General features: G+C 45.4%; 1 protein-coding gene across 1 annotated transcript; it reads right to left on the bottom strand.

Moving 5' to 3' along the window:
- Positions 1-2088: 2088 nt before the first annotated feature.
- On the bottom strand, positions 2089-5522 carry LOC123144162 (phosphoglycerate kinase, cytosolic-like). The gene is made up of 7 exons (XM_044563210.1): positions 5280-5522; positions 4979-5175; positions 3752-3829; positions 3399-3659; positions 2901-3218; positions 2584-2742; positions 2089-2502 (listed from the first exon to the last, which is right to left on the bottom strand). The coding sequence occupies exons 2-7, from the start codon at positions 5171-5173 to the stop codon at positions 2308-2310; spliced, it is 1206 nt and encodes a 401-aa protein (XP_044419145.1). The 5' UTR covers positions 5174-5175; positions 5280-5522; the 3' UTR covers positions 2089-2307.
- Positions 5523-20981: the final 15459 nt, after the last annotated feature.

Here is a 20981-nt window from a genome sequence, read left to right as displayed (position 1 = left end):
GCCGTTCTGGTGTGGCCGGGGGAGCAAGGACACTGCACATAAAACAAGCCGTGGTGGCGATGGCGACTTCGGTGAGGGCAAAACGGCAGTGTCACGAGGTGTGAGCGGCAAGAAAGGGACCATGCTTGCACCAACCACCATGGACACACACCCACCCCTCCTGCCATGGTTTTGTCGCTCCTCCCCTCCTCCTCCTCCTCTCCTTTAAGTTCGCCCACCCTACGCATATGAGGCCGCCATACAGATATCCCAGATAGGTACATATGCATGGCAGCGGCCACTTCTCTCCCTTACCCCTATCTCCGCGTAGCTCCATGTCCTTCTGCTACCATGGACGGACGGACGCCTTTGCTGGTGTGAGAGACTGAAGCTGCCAGCATGATCTGCTCATCCAGCATGCGCCGAAACCGCGTTCGGTTGCGCGGGGTTATCTTGGAATTTTTGCTCCATCAGATCATGCTGCAGCTTCATTTTCTCACGGCCACCAACAGATATAGAGATTGTTTTCTGGTTTCTCTTGCGTAAGTAGGCGGACTTGCATGGAAGGTAAATGCTTGCTAATTTGGTGTTGTTTGCCCTGCCTTCTCCTTCTGTTTCTGTTTATTAGTGTATTCTTTTTGTTTATCATGCTTCATTTTTCCTCAAGAGGTTCTCTCATACAAAATCTCCCAGCTCTTTCCAGCTTCTCAAGAGGTTCTCTAATCAGGACGGTGTGTAGTTTATTGCACTTGCATTTGTTTAAGAGCTCCTCTTGCGTATACCATCAAATTAAGATGGCTTATGGCTTTCTTAGCGGAAGGCAAGGAAAAATGAAATTTATGCCCCACAAGTACTTCACTTTCTGTTTATTTGTTTATTTTCCTTTTTGACGAAGGAAGATTGTAGGAATCCCAGTATAATAATTAGGAACCCACATTGAAGTTCATGAGGACTTTGGAGCCCAATCCAAATTGAAGCATGCTAACACTTGTGTTTCGTTCATATCTTGATGAGATTGCTTTGCATACAAAATCTTGCTCGACGCTTCCACCTACCTTTTGCTTTAGTTCTACAGAAATTCAAATGGGAAAGTTTAATTGTTGTTTCTCCTAACATGAAAACTTTTTAGCCATTCAGTACTGGGTTTTCAGTGGTGGACGAGCAGAAGTGCTAGCTCATCCAAAAATAATCCTGGCAATGGCAGTCAATTGTATCTTTTGGCATGCATCTGTTTTTGCTGTATGATGGAAATTACAATGTGAGACCTTCCAAGAGAAGGAAAAAAAATGCTGGAGTTAACGTACGATTACGAAGAGATGAACGAATAACTATACCAAATTTAAACTAAGTATTGGGTAATTGAGTTGTCGGCAAATGGTATAGGAGAAAACCACAATAAGGTACAAATTAACCAAATATGATCATGTGCAATCAGATTCCTTGCCTCCAAAAGGGCATGCAACTCATACCCTGGGTTCACTAATATAGCATATTATAAGGCTCTGATGCTTGTGCTTAACAGCGACATAGCATCATGCTACTCCCCTAGACCTCTAGGCTTCCTGTTGGGCCACAATAGCAGGCACGTTCGATGGAAGCCTAGCTTTTGATACGTAAGTGGTGCATGTTTGCCATCTAAATTATGCAACTGTGGTCTGCAAATACTACAGCGATACTTTGTCTAGTTGTCTCTGAAAAATAATGGCCACAGCTGTTAGGCCTTTAATTAGCTTGCGCCCAGATTATTTCCAGCCATGTATTTTTGTGTAGTTCGCGCCTTTTCAGCTACCATGTATTATTTCAGCCATGTATTTGTGTGCCTGTGCGTGCATTCAGAAAGTGGATGAAAGCATCAAAACAGACAAAGAGGATGGCGGAGCAAGGCCCAAGGTTTGTCCTGAAGACATCTTCCAGCAATGAGAGAACGGGGGACACCCATGAGAGGAGAAAGGGACAAACCTCACCACGACGCCTAATGCTATTTGGAAGATGGTGCTAATTTATCATCATGATGATTCTTGTAAAAATCATGGCCGTACATGACAAGGTTTCATTTCAAACTAAAACAGAGCAAACAACACAGAAGGAAACCGGACACAGACGCAGAGCTTAAAACCATACACATCCACAGGGGTACGTTAAATTCCAGTCACCTCACTTCACTCGCACAGAGGAAGTTCATAATTATTCACGACTCACCTAATAGCAAAAATTGGCGACAAGCCTATCTCAAAGTTTACTTGGGACATATAACGTTGCAGCGTTACACCGAGATGAGATCCCAAACAAAAGGGCACGCAGCAAGCTGATAGGTGAAACCGAATCAACCTACGCCTCGTCAAGGGCAAGAACACCTGGGAGGGGCTTGCCTTCCAGCAGCTCCAAGCTCGCGCCACCGCCGGTCGAAATGTGGCTCATCTTGTCGGCCAGCCCAGCCTTCTCAACAGCAGCAACGGAGTCACCTCCACCAATGATGGTCGTGACACCCTTCCCAGTAAGCTCAGCCAACTGCTTCGCGATTGCCTGAGAAAAAGGACAGTTGTCATTAGCAACAACAACGAATACGAGATAGATGAATGTACATTTATGTGATATTGTACTAACATCAGTGCCTGCGGCAAACTTCTCAAACTCAAAGACTCCCATAGGACCGTTCCAGATAACAGTCTTGGTGGTGTCCAGGGCTTCTGCGAAAGTCTTGATGGAATCTGGGCCAACATCCAGACCCATCCAACCATCAGGGATAGCAGTGGCAGGAACAATCTGAAAAATAGTATCAAGGGTGAGCATCAGCAGGTAAACACCTAATCATGTTTTGGGGACAAATGTCAGTTGAATTACACTGAGAGCCTTTGAAACTACTACTTTTTGGAGTATAAAGTGCTATCACAAGGACCATCCAAGGTGTAAAATGAACAAACCTTGCTTTCGGCATCTGCTGCAAACTTGTCAGCCACAACGACATCAGTCGGAAGCAAGAGCTTAACACCCTTGGACTTTGCCGTTTCGATCAGTGAAGTTGCCAGTTCAAGTTTGTCTTCCTCCACAAGAGACTTTCCAACAGCTAATCCCTGGGCCTTGTAGAATGTGAAGATCATACCACCACCAAGGATGAGGATATCAACCTTGGCCAGCAGAGACTCGATCACACCAATCTTAGATGAGACCTTGGATCCACCAACAATGGCAGCAAATGGCTTCTTTGGGTTGGCAACAGCTCCGACAAGATAGTCAAGTTCCTGGAGTAATTGAAATAATTAGACATCTTGCTATTTTGATCTGAGATATACTAGTTCCAATGATTTCTGGAAAATCTAAGTCAGGATCCATGTACTGACTTGCACACCAAAGGATAATTTGTTTTCTTAAAATTTCAAGCAAATAATGTGCAGGAATGAGAGTCATTTCAGCTGGTATACCTTCTGCATGAGGAAGCCAGCAACAGAAGGCATCAAAAACTTGGTTACACCCTCGGTTGAAGCATGAGCCCTATGTGCAGTGCCGAAAGCATCATTTACATAAAGGTCAGCAACTGATGCAAGCTTCTTAGCAAACTCAGGATCGTTCTTCTCTTCCTCCTTGTAGAATCTAACATTCTCTAGGAGTAGAACACCACCATCTGGCAAAGCAGCAGCCAATTTCTCAACTTCTTCACCGATGCAGTCAGGGGCCATCACAACCTATTGACAGACATAAGACAATGTACACATATAAGTGCTCTTAAGTTCAGAAAGACACCGGAATTGCAAGATACTAGCGTCCCATGACATACTTCAAGTCCAAGGAGCTCAGACAAGCGTGGAACAAGAGGCTTCAAGCTGAACTTGGGGGTGACACCTTTTGGGCGGCCCTGAAAGTTACAACAATGAAAACATTAGAGAAAGGAAAAACAACAATCACACTTAGTACATTTGACAGTTTTTATCATGTTCCTCGTCATATCAGGTGACATAAGTAGCATAATTTTTTTTACAAAAAATGATAAATCTGGATTGGATTGGTTGACACTAGTAATCAAAAAATCACAGCGTAAAATTGTCTGTTGGCAATGCAAGTTTAGGTGAAAGCAACACAGTTTAGCCTGGAGAGTTGTAAAATCAATAACCTATATAATGATACGAAATGTTAAAGGGGCACATGGTCTGTTATCAATACATCTCCAAGTTACCAGGAACCAGATAACCGATAGCATACCAGCCCATCAGATGTTCTAATACTACTTGGCTATGCGACAGCATCAAACAAAAAATTTACTGAATGTCATGCATGAAATGTGGAGGTGCAAACAACTTGAAAGTTTTGTGTAGCTGCCTCCTACTAAGAATCAGAACACAACAATGAACAACCACGACTGAAGACGTTCATTTTTGGCAGAGGAATATAATTAACCACCAAATCTGTTTAAAGTGAAAAAGGAACAAGTTGGGCAGTCATCCTTAAATTCAATCGCCTCACAACTGAGATAAAACAAGCTGATCGCCAATGCATATTATAACTTAGGTTCATCATTACAATGATGACTGCCATAACTGTGCAGAAGACGCAAACTGGTTCAGATAGTATGGCAATATTATCGGTTAAGTTGAAGGGGCATTAACTGAACCTCACTGTAATATTTCAAGGGTTGCAAGACTGACTTTAAATTACAGACTTGCATATGCGAAATTAACTGAGAGCAAAACTGAACCACTTTTGCCACATGTTCACATCCTTGCACATAACAAACACCAAAACTGTAGACATGTGCAAATGGCTACAATCCTAACAAAACTAACACCAAAATTGCAGACATGTGTAAACGGCTACAGTTCCCAATATTTATCTCCACCGATCTTAGTCTGGAGCTCAAAATGATGACACAGAACCACTCGACCGCATCCAATGCTCCCAGGAATCACACATACGATGCCCATAAATAAATCCAAGGCCTAACTTCTTATAGGCTACTAGCATGCTGTATGTCTCGGATCAACGAGCGTGGGTGGGTTGGGATGCTCACCAGATGGCTGGCCAGGATGACCTTGGCGCCCTTCTCGAGGAGGTACTTGATGGTGGGGATGGATGCGCGGATGCGGGTGTCGTCGGTGATCTTCTGGGCGTCGTCGAGCGGCACGTTGAGGTCGGCGCGCACGAACACCTTCTTCCCCTTGAGATCCGCCTCCCCGAGGGTGCCCACGCTCCTCTTGGTCGCCATCCCTGCACCCAAAACAGACGCCGCGAAGAGGAGGTCAGACGCCGGCCCGCGAGGGAGGGAGGGATGCGGCCGCGGATCGCGATCGGAGGCGGGGGAGAGGGTTCACCGTCGAGGAACCGGATCGAATCGGCGGCGATCTGGGCGAGGCGGTCGCTGGATTGGAGTGGCGATGGGCTTGGCTTTGGTTTGGATGGATGTGGCGACGCTGCCCGTGCGCTGCGGTTTTCTTTATAGAGGCGAAGGCGTAGTTCGCGATGGGAGGGAATATTCGGGGGGATTTGCGGTGGCGGTGTGCCGATGACGTGTGGGGTCGAGGGAGGTGGGACAGGCTGGCAGCGGGAGGGGATGGATTTGTAGGGTGTTGTCTGGGTGTGGCTTGGAGCGGGGGTAAGAACGGTGCGGCGCCCGTGGGTTCTGGGCCCGCGGATTGCCGACGGACGGCTCGGATTGGATGGTTTTGGAACGGAAAAAGAAAGGAGGGGAAGGTTCTGGAAAGCATGGCGCGTGGAAATGCCGAGATGGGCGGCCCGTCTCCTCATTTGCTCCGACAGCCTCCGACCCGTCGTCGGATCGACGGGGCCTGGGGCCGTGGTTTTGTGCGGCACTTTTTTTTTTGAAAAAAACTGAAATAGACCATCAATTCATACATGAAGTCTAAATCGAAAACCTAACGTAAATGTTTGCCATCTACACGCCGGCCAAATTTTCGGCCGGTCCCTTCGTCTCGTGAGGCGCTGGCGTGTGGGCTCCCGTAGCAGCTTCTTCGACGCGAACACGCTCCTGCACGCGGATGACTTGCGAGCGCGGACGGCCAGGGACGGCGAGCGCGGCGGCCGGCGTGACGAGCGCGGGTGGTCTGGGGTGACGAGCGCGGGCTGCACCATGGTCTGCAAGCCCGGCAAGGACGGGGCGGTGGTGCTCCTAACAAAGGACGACGAGTGTGATGGCCGGGGGCGGTTTGAGTCGACGAGCTCGTAAGCCATGGTCGCGCGCACGATGGGGCTGAGCACGGGTGCTACCATGACAGGGGGCATCACATGCGAGCTCACAGGCAAGTCATTCATGGCTTACAAGCTCGAGGCGGACGTCGAGCTGGGAGCACCATGGGAGACACCCCTTAATGTTGCAATGGGCGGTCTGAAAAGCTACAACCGATGCAAAAAAAAAAAAGCTTCAACCAGCGACGGCTGGAGGTGGAAGAAGATGACAAAACGCTGCAGTTTTGCTACATGCTTCAACCTGCATAGATTTTGCTACAACCAGCATAGCATTTTGCTACGACTGGCGTCACGTTTTGCTACAACACATAGCCGGTGTTGCGTTTTGCTACAACTAGCATCACTTTTTGCTACAACCGGAATAACATTTTGGACATTCATTACGTCTGAGCTGCGAGGTTCGACGGCGATGACGACATTTTTGCTGCAACCATCGTAGGTTTTTGCTATGTCCGGCAACGTCTTTTGTTACATCCGTTCATTTTTTAGATGCAAACGTTGCTACCTGCAACGGCGAGCTACAACCAGCGACGACAGCGACGTTTTTTTTTTGCTGCAACCGTGTCTCCATTTTGCTACGACCGACAACGAAAAATGCTACACCGTGTAATTCTATTTGCTGGAACCAGTCAATCGCCGGCGAGACGGAGCTGCATCCATGGCGTGCGCGGGCGGCGAGGGCGGGATCCATCCACGGCGAGCGCGGGGGGCGGCAAAGTTGCATCCAAGGCAAGCGCGGGCGGCGGAGCTGCATCCAGAAGGTGCGAGACACATTGAGATGCAAAGGCAGAGCTGCATCTGCCATGCGCCCCCGGCGAGCTGCAGCGGCCCGGCGAGCGGCCCCGGTGACAAGGACGGCCGGCGAGGACGCCAACCGGCGACGGGGACGCCGCGGTGGTTCCTCAAGCTTGGTCGCTGGGGATGGCGGGGTGTCGAACGTCGCTGTGGGCGTTTCAATTTTTTCCAGGGGGATTAATGGGAGAAAGACGAAGCAGGGATCAGATCTAACGGCCCTTAATTGTGGTATCGGGTGGCTGGGGCTGGAGCGGCCGAACAGTTCGGCCGGCGCGCCGGCGCCTATAAGCGGCCCAAACCTAATCTCGTGATTGTTGCGCCGGGAAACACACTTTACTCACTTCTCTCACTGATTTTTTGGGCCCACATGTCATCCCCATCTTCTTTCTCAAGCATCCCACCCACAGCACCCCAGTCGCCACATGCCTCTCCCGCTCCACCCGCGCCCACAACGCCTACACCGTTCATGTTGCCGCCAACACCACCACCCATTCGGCTGACGCGCACGCTGGGCTACACCGACGGACCGCTCCACCGGGACCTCCTCCGCTAAGCTCGTGGTCGAGGGGACGGGCACCAGACACCGCCTCCGACCAACCTGTGGTGTTGCGCAGGCCATCACCGCTTCGTCTTCCACCACGCCTAGGCCGACGCCGAAGCCATACCATTGCGCTCGACTGCTTCCCTGTCGACTCGTGCATCGTCTTCATGGGTTACGGGTCCTCCTACGTACGTTAGATGCTCCAGGTGCACTATGGCCTGCACGACGCGTGCGGGGCGTGACCTGTGTGCTCTCACCGACATGGGGGAACGCAGAGGCGGTAATAGGCACCTGGACGATCACCATAGGGCGGGGGAGGCAAAGGGGCACCTTTTTACGAGCTGCTGGCCATCGGGGCAGAGAAGGATGCGGAGGCAAAATACGAGGTAGGCATCGACACATGCCTACTCCATACGCTCGATGAAAAGCCTGAGAGCATGCCACACGCTCATGCAGGGGCGAAGCTTCGTTGGGGCCGGACTGGGCCATGGCCCACCCAGGTTTTTTGTACTATTTACCCTATGCGCACATCGGAGCACAGCCCTCCTGCAGGCCAGTAAGCACACATGGTCGATCCCGAGCGCTCCAGATCTCGCTCGCCGTTCGCCACTCTCTCGCGCGTAGCAGCGCTGTAGTTTCTCCTGGCTGCAGCCGGCAGTGGCACTCTGCACTGGTACCTAGGCCTATTACGGTATTACCATCCGACCACGACATCTCATGGCTAATTTTTTTTAAATAATACATTTTTTGAATTAATTTTCAGAAATAATACACCGAAATTTTATTTTCCAAAAATAATACGGCCTCGTCCCGCTAGAGGACGACTGCAGCCTCTCGTCCTAGTGCTAGACGATTGAGTCCAGTCGGCCTATAGAAGGACGACAGGTGGCCCGTAATCCACGTGGCAGCCGGCGATTGGCCCAGCCACGTCGCAGCGCTCCCACTCGTGCCTGCATGGGCCGTCGGTGGCTGGGGCCCAGACGACAGGGCCCAGTCGTCCTGCTGCAGGACAATCGTCCACTAGGAGGACGACAGGGTCCCCAGCCCCGGGTCGCCCGACTCCTTCTCCCTCGCGCGACCTTATCCCCTCTCTCTTCTGTGTTCTTCTTTCTGTTCTTCTTTCTTCTCTCTTCCGACTAAAAAGTAACCCATTTATACTCCAAAGTGAGCCATTTTCTTCCTGATTTGCCACCGTAGATACATTGTAGATAGTTGGGGGAGGCAAGGGAGACCTCGATCTACTGATGGGGTAGCTCGTGGTGAGCATTTTTGTGGAGGTGGTGGAGATGGTGGTGAGCAATTTTGTGGAGGTGGTGGAGGTGAAGATGAACTGATGAAGCTGCGGCAGTGTGGTGGACGTGAAGCTCCGGCTCCGGTGATTGAAGGCCGCTGTTCGTCGGCGTTGCTTCGCACGCTTCAAGGGTATAATTTTACAGACATTTTCTCCGGTAGATGTTGTGCGAATATTGTAGATGTTATTTGCTCCACTAATATTTTGTATTAGGTGTGCGAATATTGGTATTTGCTCCAGTAGTAACCGTTATATTTTTGGATGTCTAATATTTAGTCGTGTGAATATATTCAGTTGCTCCAATAATATGGCGTATTTTATGTGGATGTGGATGTCAGTTTTCCCGCAAAAAAAGGATGTCCGTTTATTTTAGTTGGTGCGGTACTATATATACTATATATAGATGTCAAACATGTTGTTGTATCAATTTTTGAAGTTGTTCCGGTAATATCCTAAAAATATTTAGTACTTAAATATTTTTAGGTGTGTGAATAATTTTAGTTGATCCATTAATATTACGTAATAATTTTAGGTGTGTCAATTAGGACTGTGAATATGTTTAGTTTGTCATGATGTTTAACAGTTATCTGTCCATGTTAAATAATTTTATAGGTGAGTCGAGATGTCTGATGTAGTGACGTTCATATTTTTCTATGGTCCTGGTACTGTCCAAACAAATGAGATTGGGGTTGATCTGAGTGAATTTGAGAACATAGAGGTGCCACTGACCGCACCTCAAACATGGTCTCTTAGTCAGTTGAAAGAATGGGTGACATCAAGTTTAGGGCTGAATACTGAAACTCACACCGTGGGTGTTCATGCATTGTGGACCCGGTCAAGTACAAACGTTTTATTCTATTTGAGGCCAATAGAGCGGGACTCTCAGTGGGTGCGGTGGTTACAAGGTTGCGAAACCAGGGGATGCAATCCTTGTGCCTTAGTGCTTCCCGTTGTGAAGGAGATAATTTCACCTAAAGGCGAGGGTGGTTACAATCCTGGGCAAAGCAGTGATGTGATGCAACACTCGATGTCAAATGTTGGAGATGATGGTTACGAACAAGGACAGAGTAGTCAGGTACATGGAGGAAAATGCCGATGATTATTACAGTGGGGAGGTGGACGCTGACGAGGTAGATGGGCACATGCAGAACCAGATGGAAGATGAGAATACTGATGTTGACATTGGTCATGCCGATGATTCCGACGAGTCTGATGAAGAAGAGAACCTAGAGGATGTGCCGAATCCTGCATCATGGAATCATGACTTCTCATCAGCAATGATCGTGAATGATGGGCATGATTCTGCCTGGCAATATCACCAGAATAACATTGCGACGGGTGCTATGTATCCGAACAAGAACGCTCTGAAGGACGCAATCATTCAATGGGCAATGTCCACACAAAGGGTTTTCACAGCTGAGGTGTCAAGTCAGAAATACTTGACAATGGTATGCAAGAACGAAGATTGCCCCGCCAGGGTGCATGGCTATCTCCCTAAGTATGGCACAAGTTGGGTGATTAGTGACCTAGTTCATCACACATGTCTTATTCCCTGCATCCCTCAAGATCATGCCAACCTTTCATCCACGCTTATTGCTCGGTTGCTTTACAGTGAGATAGTGGAGTGCAAAGCGATGGAAGTTAAGGCTCTCCAGACAAAAGTATTCGTCAGGTTCAAATACAGAATTTCTTATGGCAAGGCTTGGAGGGCTAAGCATAGGGCGCTTGAGACCAGATTTGGTTCTTTTTTCGATGCATATGACTCTGTTGTCCGGCTCCTCCAGACATCCAAGACCTCTTCATGCCAGAGTTCCCAACTGTGAGGGTGCTGCATCGACTGTTCTTCTCTTTCGGTGTATGCATCGAAGCCTTCAGGCATTGCCGACCGGTCATATGTGTAGATGGCACTTTTCTCACCGGACAAGGGTCAGATCCTGACAGCCATTGGTCAAGACGGACAAAATCAAGTAGTACCACTCGCTTTTGCATTTGTGGAGAGTGAGAACATTGAAAGTTGGACATGGTTCTTCAGGCAATTGAAAGTAGCAGTTGTGAAGGATAAGCCCAATGTCTGCATCCTTCATGACAGGCATGCAGGTATACTCAGTGCGATAAAGACACTGACAAACCCTAGTCCTGAAGAACAAACTCCATGGCAGGACTTGCAGAGCCGTTGGTGCATGCGCCATCTGGGGGCTAATTTCTTCTCGCAGTTCAGAAATAAGAACCTGATGAATTTGTTCAAAAAACTCTGTAAACAGAACCAACTATGGAAGTACAATTTGATACGTGACAGACTTAATGTGTGCACGCAGAGACACGTTAGGGACAGGAAAGCTGCAAGAGATGCAGCTGTCAGAGCACATGTGGAAGCAGTAGCAGCACAGTTAGCAACTGGAACAGCGGCTGTGGAGGAGGAGCCTGTTGGGCTTTGTGACTTGCCAGGATTTGACCCACCTGGTACTAGGAGAAGGCTCGGGAGGTCCATTAAAACCTTCGAGCAGTGGATAGAGCATGAGCCTCTGGAGAGGTGGTCTTTGTTGCATGACACACATGGAGCAAGGTATGGTGTCATGACTACCAATCTCGCAGAAACATAGAACTTTGTCCTCAGAGGAAACAGGGCATTGCCTCTTACAGCCATCGTTGAGGGTATTTTCTATGGCATCGTGAAGTATTTCAGAGATAGACGTCAAAAAGCAGAGCAGCATATCTTGAACAACCCAGGCACACGTTACTGTGAAAGAATTATGAAGTACATGGAAGAAAAGATGCAAAAAGCTAGGTCACACACTGTAGTCCCCATTGGTAATCAAGAAAGAAGGTTTGAGGTCCGCTTATCTAACAACAAATTTGGTTGTGCAAATGAGCTGAGGACACATGAGGTCAAATTTGGAAATGAAGTATGGCCAACGTGTGAGTGCACATGCAACAAACCAAAGTTGCTTCACCTACCATGCTCCCATGTACTTGCTGCTTGCGGGCAGCTTGGAATGGACGCAATATCGTTCGTGTCTCCATATTTTCTAAAAAAGTCCGTCCTCAATACCTGGACAGGTGAGTTGCTGGGATTTCGCTCAATGGGTAACTTCAACACCGTTAATCCTGTTGAAAGGCGGTACATTCCAGACCCGGAGAATATGCGTACAAGTAGAGGTAGGCGACAATGCCGACGCATCCGGAATTGTCCCACTATGCAATGTATTTTATGCAATGAATTTGGCCATAGGGACACTAATTGTCCCACTTTCGTCACTGGGCGTGGACGAGGGAACCGGGGACGAGGAGCAAGAGCAAGAGGAGGAAGAGGAGGAAGAGGTCGAGGCGGAAGCTAGGCACTAAGTTATAAATTTGTATTAAGTGTGGCACTATATTTGCAATTTGTATTAATTCTGGCACTATGTTTGAAATTTGTGTTAAGTCTGGCACTACGTTTGAAATTTGTATTAAGTCCGGCACTACGTTTGAAATTTGTATTAAGTCTGACACTACGTTTGAAATTTGTATTAAGTCTGGCACTACGTTTGAAATTTGTATTAAGTCTGGCACTACGTTTGAAATTTGTATTAAGTCTGGCACTACGTTTGAAATTTGTATATGCAAGAATGGCGGGAATGGGGTTGCTTAGTGCGGAAATTGATAGAAAGCATCGTGCTGCGATAGGTTCTGAGCGCAAGCTTGATGCGCTGGTCACTCGCACTCAAAAGGAAGATTGGAAAATACACGAGGGATGGGTTCAGCGGTACGTGCTTTACTTATTTCCTTCAAGAATATATGGATGAGACACACCTACTGATTTGTCCTCACATGCAGGTTGAAATGGGCTGGCCTTTTACCTTTCGCGCGTCTGGTTGAGTCCATGCAGACCTCCAAACGCCTCGCCATCGACGCCTCTTTGCTCACATGCTTAGTGGACCGGTGGAGACCTGAGACACACACGTTTCACTTCCGCTGGGGAGAGATGGCTCCTACTCTCCAGGATGTGTCCTTTTTATTGGGACTACCATTGGCAGGTCATGCCATAGGACCGTTGGAGGCACCGATTGATTGGCAGCTTGGTATTGCACAGCGTTTCGCGGGTATTTATGACCGAGCTCCGGCGCTGACATCGGATAATCACGGACCTAAGTACGAATGGTTACTCCATTTCCAGGTTAGTTCCCCTGCCGCTTAAGTTGCATTTGTCTTGCAATTGTTCTTACATAACATACCTTCGCTATGTACTAATACTCTCTTTGCTCAAAACAGATCCAAAAGTTCCCGGGGTATCCAAGGGTCCCGTTGAATGCGACACAGATCACTAGAAGTCTGGAGGCATATATACTGTGGCTTCTCGGCAAGGTGATGTTCACAGAGAACCATGTCAGCACTATTAGCGCGAGCTACATCCCTATTGCACTTGAGATCGCGAGCGCTGAGACGCCGAATCACCTCACACAGAGGAGTTAGGGTTCGGCTGTCTTAGCGTATACATACCGAGCTATGTGCAACGCCTGCCAGCTTACGTCACCCACGTCCGCCCTTCTTGGATGCCCTCTATTTCTGCAACTGTGGTCGTGGGAGAGGTTCTCCGTAGGACGACCAGACGTACGTGTTGATGAGCCTATGGATATAATGTTCGATGCTGACGGCATCGACATGCCTACCTTCGGTATGAGTTGGACACATCGCAGGGTATGTCACAATCTAACTTTTGTTCTTTTTGTACACTATGGTTCAATCTAACTTTTGTTTTCGCAGAGACGCTTTGCTGGTGATCAGACCAGACGAGCTTACACGGCATTAAACGAGCAGTTTGATGCGTACACTGGGGTGATCTGGCAGCCGTACACGCAAGAAGCCATAGATGCAAGATACCCCGGTGGTTTGTCCGTGTTGTGCACAAGAGATGCCGATTATTGGATGACGAAATCGAAGATCATCTTCGATGTCTTCGTTGAGGAGATGGCCCAACAGAGGGTTATGAGGCAATTTGGTCTTCTGCAATTGGAGACACCTCCCCTATAGAGGCCCCGCTGCACAGAGACATCCACAGGTACTGTCTAGTTATTAATATTGCACTGTCCTTCAAAATTGTCCATAGTTAAGCTGTTAGTTAATTGTTCAACGAACACCAAAATTTTAGGATCACAAAGAAGGGGATCAACAGGACTGCTACTGAGTGGCTAGATAGGGTTCAGCCGTACGTTACACAATGGGAGACTGCGAGCACACATCTCTGGCACGAGAATCACAACTTTGATATGGACGAATTCAATCTCTATCTGCAGCGGTACATGACCGGAACACGGTTATGCATCATTCATCACAATCACCTAGATGAGATACTTGCCCCTAATACGGCGGATATGTACCCGAGCTATGATACTTCGGGCTCTAGGCAGCAAGCGGTAAGATATATTCTATTCATATAATGCAAGTAGTCCATGCATACTTTGCCGTGCGCACGTAATAATCGTCCTCACAATTTCAGGCTGAGTTGACTCGCGGACTTGGCGAGGAGGTGTCCACCTTTCAGCGTTCACTGTCGTCTGCATCTCTAATGCTTCCTCGGGCTCAGGTCCAGACCTGGATGTCGCGCATTGAGGAGAAAGTACGATCTGTGTATCGAGCTATTACGTGCACACGCACTTCGGACGTACTTCACCAGCATCCCCCCGCCACTCCACGCACCAGCAGCCGCCGCGTCACTCGACTGGTCAGCTCGAACCCATGCATCACCGACATGATCCGCGTCCATGTCTAGCAGAGCAGTGGACGGCCAGGCCACCACCTCCTGACCAGGCCGGTAGTTCGGCGTGGCAGCACCAGCCGGATCCCACGTCTGCCTACGTGTTTCGGCCACAGCCTCCGCCTATAGGTATGTTTCTTCATATTTATTCTTGTGAATATCAATTGGGCCTATGTATTTCATCATTACTTATGTTCGTCCATCCAACAGGGCCCTACGGGGACATGACGCGTCTATGTCCGGATCCGGGTGGGATAGTGACCATGAAGGTGGGCATAACAGACAGGATTTCTTGTCGCAGCACAACGAGTGGATGGACATATATACGACTCCTGCACCACCTCCCACACAGGAAACACAGCATGACCAGGCATGGTCTGAGCTTCCTCCCCGTAACGTTCGGGCACCCCACAGGTATCTGTGGCCGACGCCGCCTACACCACCTCCACGACGTGCCGGACGACGTGGCTCATGCTTGTCTACCACTATATCTATCTATGTACGCAAGGGACGTACGTATGCTAGCTATGTATGCGGTTGGAACTAATCATTTTCCTGGTGGACGACTGGAACTAATTATCTTTCTGCTGGACGATTAGTTGTAATAATCTTTCTTCTGGACGATTGCAACTAATAATCTTCCTGCAAGACCACTGCAACTTATCATCTTCCTGCAAGACGACTGGTGGCCAACCCTATAGACGATTGCCCAGTCGGCTTGCTGGTGGACGACTGGACCCGAATCGTCCACCAGGAAGACGATTAGGTCCAATCGTCTTCCAGGAAGATGATGCCGTATTATTTGTGAAAAATATCAAAACGGCGTATTATTTCTGAAAATTAATAAAAAAATGTATTATTTAAAAAAATTTAGCCATCTCATGCACATCTAGCATCACACAACCAGGGGTCAGCCGGACAACCCCCTCCCCACCCCACTGTCCCTCCCTCCGACTCGCCGTACGTTCGGGCATCGGCGAGGAAGCAGTGCGAGACAGCAAGAGATCACACGCAATTAAATTTGTTTCCAAAATATGACATTTTACAGACCATAACATATAATCCTTCCGTTCTAAAATAAGTTAATACAAAGTTGAGACACTTATTTGGGACTGAGGGAGTATTTGGTAACCATAAACAATGGGCAGCAAGGCGACACACACTCGTGAAAAATGTTTGTTTTTTTAAAGAAAAAGAGACCATTCCGAAAAATTAAATTAATATATACATAGCTGCTCACTCCATCTTGTAGCCTTGTATTATATAATAATGCGTATGATTTAGTATTTCAAAAAAGAATTGAACTCGCTTTTTTTGGCCCGCCCACCATTTTCTCTGAAGCTCCGCCACTGCACTCATGTATATATTCCTCGACTGAGGTGTAATTTAATGATGTCAATGAGTAGGATATAGTATGGATACAATAATCGCATACCCATACTCACGTGTCTCAAGGGCATAAAAATCATGCTCATACCCTACCCCTGGGGTGAATATTCACGCCATGCCCATACCTTATGGGTATCCATGCCCAATGGGTACCCATCAAACAGATCAACACAACATAAAAGTGTGGTGGCGTAATTTCTAGGTCAATCTGTGGCAGAGGAGCCAGCCATCGAGAGTTCTCCATGGTTGAGCAAATGGTTATTGGGAGAAGAACGAGAGTGGGGCACGGATCATACATACAATGACTCGGTAGCTTAAAATTTATGGCACATGTGACTCATCACTGAGATGTGTCCCAGAAGCTCCACAAACAAGTACGACTCCATTTTCATGTTATCTCATGCAAGTTTATGCATGGCTACCAACTGATGAGTGTATTTTTACACTCATCACATCGTTGTTTAAATCAGTTTATTTCAGAAAATCTGAGATATTTCCTCCAATATTATCACTGATGACTAATGAATCCGCGAGATAAGGGAATCCTCTCCTTATTTTGTTTCCATATGAAAATAGGCCATATAGGGAGAACATCAATCATATCTTCTGTATCTGAAGAGCTAGCTCTCATTAACTATTTATATCAACATGCAAGCATGCCATATCATCACAAACATGCATGATAAAAGGCCCACCCCCACTTTCATATCTGTCTTATTATGCAAGCATGCCATTTCATTATGAAACATGCATGGAAAAAATACCCATCTCAACATGCAAACATACATGAGAATTTTCATTCTATTATGCTAGTTATATTTAATAAGCATTTGACAACTATATAGTAATCGAACATAACAAGTAATATGTATTTTTTTAGTTTTACTTATTTATATTATTACTTCAAATATTTATGTTTCCTAAAAAAATCGCATTGAAATATATTGCAAAATATTCCCGCAACAACGTGCGGGGTATCATCTAGTACAAGGAAAGAGGCAAAATGGAGAGAGAGAGAAATTAATTAGGAGGCGCAACAATCAATCCAGTGGAGAAGACGATGTCTGGTACAAGCGCAAACGCCTCCTTTGTGTCCTACCACATCATTTTTATAATGGGCCGTCTTCAGAAATGCAAGAGAGAATCATCAAAATGCTCATCTCCGCAACATAACCATTCATCAAGCCTAGTCATTGCCATTTTCCATCTCATCTTCATATCCATCACCGTCACCGCAACAATTCACCTTCAAGTTAACTATACTTGTAATCATATATCGCATCCGGCAACCACTGTAAGACATATTATCATAAAACATTCATTTTTATGTCTCCTTCAATGATTTTTTTTCGTGCGATCCGATCGTCATGTGTGGGTAATTCCATAAGGCAATGGGTTGAGCCATAGTCTTGCAACCTGATGTATGATGGAATGACTTTGAATGAACGCCATGTATGTTTGAAATAAAAATGCATCGTAGTTGTCTCTTGTCTCTTTCTATTACTTCGACCTTGCGGGTACCTAGAATCACGGAGTTCGATCAAAGAGGAAGTTAGGAGCAAGGAGGACGTGGAACGCTATTATGAAAACTGGTGACAGAAAGGTTTAGTACGGTAGCGGAAAGCCAATCCTTGGTGGTACATGAGGTGTAGTCATTAAACGCATAATGCTTTTGTCTGAATTATTCTTAATAACCGAGGCAACTCTGCGCGACGGATAGGGCACACGGTTGGACAACCGACTCTTGTAGCAGAATGCGTGCCTGTCAAGATGTAATTTGGACACATTCCCCACTTCGTCTCGTTGCAAGAACATCTTAACAAGTGTCTTCTAGAGCACAAATTAATATCATGCGTATCCAAATCAACAAATATATGGTTGTAAGAATGAAGTCCTCATACTCATGCTTGTTTAAATTCTTTTGCTTACACTTGTGGGTGTTACGATCCGGTTACTAAAAACTTAAATTAATTACTGTTGCAAAAGTTTATTAGAAACCCTTGTCATAGTCCATGTCCTCTCATGGGTTCGATAACTCAGACTCACTCTCTCGGAAAGAGGCAGGGAACATTTACGCTATCCATTATCGGATCACTCAAGGGAATCACCACCAAACCAAATGTTCACGTCGATCCTTCGCGCACACGTTTTTGCCGCCTGATCTTGTCTAAACATTTTCACTTTTATAGTTTTTGCAAAATAGAGATTTATCTGATGTACGCTAATCTTTTTCTAAATACGCACTGGATTTTTTTAATGTACAGTGAGCATTTTTCCAGATACATTGAACAGTTTTTAATATATGATGAATATATTTACATACGGTGAAATTTTTATAGCACACATTGAGCATTTTGAAATATTCACACCGAACATTATTTTCATATTGTTTATGTTTTTAAAATACTTTTATTCAGATCCCTTTAAAAGGAAAATGAAAGAGAAAAAAAATCAAACTAAACTTGACTGCACCAGTGTGTGCTGGCCCATTAGCGTCTCGCCTCGGTGTCACCTCGTCTATTTGACGCCTACATGAATAGGGAGGCGCGGGCAGTTCCTATTTGGTGCTTCAGGCGCCCGTTATAGTTCTTTTCGCAAACGGGGCGCCTAAAGCGCATCCCCTCCACTGCGAGCTGGGTCGGTCCATGTATTTTGTGTAAAAACGTTCAAAAAAGGTGCGTTGGCAGAGTCGAACTCGCGGTCACTTCCTTCGGCGCCAAAGATAGGAATGACTACTCCATTGAACAACTAGTGCTTTATAACTTGTTTTTATTTATTTGTTGTCATCAATCGCGGAAATCCTCCGGTTTTGGGAAGCTTCCCAAACCGGTTTTTTCCTGGTTCACTGGTCACTTCCGGGGCGTTTTATTTTTTCTTTTCTTTACTTTTTGTTCTTAAAATGTGTTTTTAATTATTATTTTCAAAACCGATGATTTTTTTAAATTGATGAACTTTTTCAAATTTGTGAATATTTTTCAAAATTGATGAACCTTTTTGAAATTCGATGTACTTTTTCTACTTTGATGAACTTTTTTTCAAATTGGATGATTTTTTTCAAATTTGATGAACTATTTTTATAATGCGATGAACTTTTTTCAAATTCGATGATTTATTTCCCAATTTTGACGAACTTTTTATCAAATTTGATGAACTTTTTTCAAATGTGATGAAGTTTTTTTAAATCCGATGAGTATTTTTTAAAATTTTATGTTTTTTTAAATTTCATCCACATTTTCGAATTCTCGATTTTTTTTCAATTTTTTCCTTTCCTTTTCGCAAGTCAATGGCTGACCGGTCAATGGTTGACTGGTCAACCGCGACTAGTCAACAGCAGGCGAACGATCAACACACCGAATGACGTAAGGGAACGCGCCCCCATTTTGGGCCGGCCCAATAGCACGGGTGCGTGGGCACCGGAACCTCGAGTTCGCGCCAAAGGCGCTGACTAGGAGCTCCCAGAGGCGTGTAGCTATGTGTTGCCGCAATGAGTTGGAAGAAACCCTCGCCTGTGTCGCCTCTTACACGGGCTAGGTGGGCCGTTGCTCGCGAGTAGTAGTACTTGTGAGTTCGGAGTGTGCATGTCAGTTAGCCTATTGTTGCTTCGGTCTCAACGCAATCAGTACCTAGGCCAAGGTGCTAACAATCTCATGTGCAGGGCATGCAAAAATAAAGTTGACATGACTGTACTGAGAGTTGGAGGCCGAGCAGCGGCAACTGCAATTTATCGCGATCAAGGGGGTGTTTATCAGTGATCCTCGATTGTGGTTTACAATCATCTAGAGGATCCAACGACACTTGAAGCTTTGGCTACTAGGGAGGCACTTGCACTGGCGGACGATTTATATATTTGAAGGATTATCGTGGCATCAAATTGTTAAGTAGCTGTGGAAGCTATTAAGGAGGGAAGTGGAGCATCGCTTGCAACAGTAGTACATGAAACAATAGATAGATCGAAAGGTTTTGAGTAATGTAACTTTAGCCATGAGTATATGACCTCGAATGTCGAGGCTCACAATCTCGCAAACCATGCACTTGGTCTAGGAATCGGCCGCCATGCTTGGTTAGGTCATCCCGGAGATCTTTTATTCGTCCCTGTAAACATTTTGACGCCTTAATAAAGCTTGCGAGTTTGCCTAAAAAATTAGTTTTTCTTATTTTATTTTTCCTTTTGTTCATATTTCCAATACATAAAAAAACTTTTAAAATAATAAAAACTATGAATTTAGAAAATATTTAATACATATAAAAATCAAAAACATATATTTGAAAATATGCAGGTAAAAAAATAAACTTGTATAGAAAAATGTTTCTTGTGTATTAACGAAATGTAAGATGTGTACCTCTATAAAAAAATATACAACATGTATGAAGAAAAGTAGACATGAAAATTTATATAAGAAAAAAGTTAATCATATATTTATAAAATGTTAATGCAATGTAAAATATTTGTTATCATAGTTTAAATATATGTTGATATCATTCAGAAAAATATTTCAACGTCTATATGAAAAATGTTTAACCATATTCAAACAAAAGTTAAGAAACTTGTGTTTGAAAAATGTTAATCATGTTTTCGAAAAATATTGAACATGCATACATTTGAGGTGTATATACAAAAAATGTATGATGTGTATGGAAAAATAGAGATGTAAATATATTCAAAAAATTGTAAGTCATGTACTGGCAACATGTTTAATGTGCATAATAAAATGTTTTCAGGTGTATATGAAAAATGTACAATGTGTATGAAAAAAATAGAAATTAAAGCATATATGTGAAAACATGTTAACCTTGTATATTTGAAAGTGTACAATACATATACAAAAATATTCCTATTGTATATGAAAACATGTAGAATATGTACAAAAAAATGAGACATCAAACATATATTCAAAAACAATAAACATGTATTTAAAAGTGTCCAGTATATATACAAAAATGTTCCTACTTATGTGAATAATATAAGATGTATATGAAAGGTAGACATGTGTTGAAGAAAAGGAAAAAGAAAAAACCCGATGAAAACAGAGAAAAAAACACAAAGAAAAGAAAAGAAAAGGGAA

This window comes from Triticum aestivum, chromosome 6D (assembly GCF_018294505.1).
Source record: "Triticum aestivum cultivar Chinese Spring chromosome 6D, IWGSC CS RefSeq v2.1, whole genome shotgun sequence".
NCBI classification, from domain to species: domain Eukaryota; kingdom Viridiplantae; phylum Streptophyta; class Magnoliopsida; order Poales; family Poaceae; genus Triticum; species Triticum aestivum.
The sequence above is the reverse complement of the archived record's forward strand: the minus strand, read 5'-3'. Positions and strand labels throughout refer to the sequence as shown.